The following is a 2,163-nucleotide window of genomic DNA, read 5'->3' as shown; positions in this document are numbered from 1 at the left end:
TTGTAATTCCTATGCATATGCTGCTACCCATAGCATCCCAGGTTATGTTCCTCCTAGATACAATGCCTTGAGAACAACACTTTTGCAAAAAGAATGAGCTCATGTTGAAAGACTCTTGAAACCAATTAATGACTCTTGGCTTGAAAATGGTGTAAGCATAGTTTCTGATGGATGGTCAAATCCACAAAGGATGCCTCTTATTAATATTATGGCTGTATCAGATGGAGGTCCAGTGTTTATTAAGGCAATTGATGGGTCAGGTGAGTTCAAAGAAAAACATTATATTGCTAGGGTGTTGAAGGATGCTATAAAAGGAATTGGACATGAAAAAGTTGTCAAAGTCATCATTGGTAATGCTAATGTGATGAAGTTTGCTGGAGCTCTTATTGAAGGTGAGTATCCTAAAATATTTTGGACACCCTGTGTTGTCCACACTCTCAATCTAGCTTTGAAGAATATTTGTGTAGCAAAAAACACTGAAAAGAATGAAGTTACATATGAAGAATGTAGTTGGATTACACGTATTGCTGATGATGCATCCTTCATACGTGTTTTTATTATGAACCATTCAATGATATTGGAAATGTTTAATGAATTTAGTCCATTAAAATTGCTCCAAGTTGCTGATACTAGATTTGCTTCGATTGTTGTAATGCTGAAAATGTTGAAGTTGATAAAAAGATGCCTTCAAGCCATGGCTATTAGTGAGCAATGGGCTTCTTATAGGGAGGATGGTGTTGGAAAAGCTCTAAAGGTGGAAGATATGATTCTAAGTGATCTTTGGTGGGATAAAGTTGATTATATCCTTGAATTCACAGCACCTATTTATGATATGCTACGAGTAGCAGACACAGATAAGCCTTGTCTTCATCTTGTGTATGAGATGTGGGATTCAATGATAGAGAAGGTGAAGGCAATAATATATCGGCACGAAGGCTTGGAAGATGATGAGAATAGCTCATTTTAGAGTGTGGTGTATGATATACTCATTGATCGATGGACTAAAAATTGTACACCACTACATTGCTTGGCTCATTCCTTAAATCCTAAGTAAGTATATTTATTTTCTATTTTCCTTAGTTCCTTCTTCTAGTAAAACACACGTTTTATCTATATTTGTTTTTTAATCTTTAACTAGGTATTACTCCATTGAATGGCTTTCGGAGAATCCAAAACGCATATCTCCACATCGGGATCATGAAATTTCCATGGAAAGGAGCAAGTGTTTGGATGGATACTTTGAAGATGAGAGTGAATTAAAGGTGGTGAAGTTCGAGTTTGCTGCATTTTCAGGAGGGAGTTTTCCTTCACCAGATGCCTTGATAGATAAGTGGGACTTACTACCTTTGGTTTGGTGGCAATACCATGGCTCCGCATTTCCAACTTTTCAATCTCTTGCCTTTAAACTTCTTGGACAACCTTGTTCATCCTCATGTTTTGAGATGAATTGGAGCACATACAAATTCATTCATTCTTTAAAAAGAAACAAAATGGCTCCTGCACACGCTGAAGATTTGGTATATGTGCATTCTAATCTTCGACTCTTGTCAAGGCGCAATGAGGAGTACGTAAATACATCAACAAAGATGTGGGATATTGCAGAAGACTCTTGGAATGAGAGCGACATACATGGAGGAGCTGGAATTCTTGAGAATGCAGCCCTTACACTTAATGAGCCAGAGTTGGAGGCCATGGATATTGGGAATGTTAATACTAGTGTTACTACTAGTGAAAGTGAAGTTCGAAGTGAAGCTATTGATCTTGATGATGATGATGCTAGTATTTGATTGTCTTGCTGATTGTCTTGTTGATTATCTTTTATTTTGTTTTAGTTTCAAACTTGCGAGTTGTATTCTAATTTCCGAACATCATGGAATGTTTTAGTTTCAATCTTGTGGGTTGTATTTAATTTATGAACATCATGTTTTAGTTATTATCTACTATTGCTCTTAAATTTGGTATATGTTTTTATAATGTGATCGAAGTATGCTTAGCAATATATTAAAAATATAAATAAAAATATTTTTAATAATTTTTTAATCGCCGAGTCCCGCCACACCCGCACCCACCTTTTTCAAAAATTGCCGAGTCCTGCACTCGCGCCCACACCCGCACCCGCACCCGAGTCTCGAAACGCACCCGTGCTACATAGCTCTACATACA

General features: G+C 36.9%; 1 protein-coding gene across 1 annotated transcript; it reads left to right on the top strand.

Annotated features, from left to right (window-relative positions):
* The first annotated feature begins 208 nt into the window (after positions 1-208).
* Positions 209-1,787, top strand: LOC126701141 (uncharacterized). The gene is made up of 2 exons (XM_050399269.1): positions 209-927; positions 1,139-1,787. The coding sequence occupies exons 1-2, from the start codon at positions 209-211 to the stop codon at positions 1,785-1,787; spliced, it is 1,368 nt and encodes a 455-aa protein (XP_050255226.1).
* The last annotated feature ends 376 nt before the right edge of the window (positions 1,788-2,163 follow it).

Source organism: Quercus robur, chromosome 9 (genome assembly GCF_932294415.1).
Source record: "Quercus robur chromosome 9, dhQueRobu3.1, whole genome shotgun sequence".
Classification (NCBI taxonomy): Eukaryota; Viridiplantae; Streptophyta; class Magnoliopsida; order Fagales; family Fagaceae; genus Quercus; species Quercus robur.
The sequence above is the reverse complement of the archived record's forward strand: the minus strand, read 5'-3'. Positions and strand labels throughout refer to the sequence as shown.

Bases quoted from the DNA above. Each gene is read 5' to 3' on its own strand.
- LOC126701141 (XM_050399269.1), top strand. From the start codon at position 209: ATGGCTGTATCAGATGGAGGTCCAGTGTTTATTAAGGCAATTGATGGG. The intron at 928-1,138 runs GCACGAAGGCTT...ATCTTTAACTAG, and splicing joins GTGAAGGCAATAATATATCG to GTATTACTCCATTGAATGGC.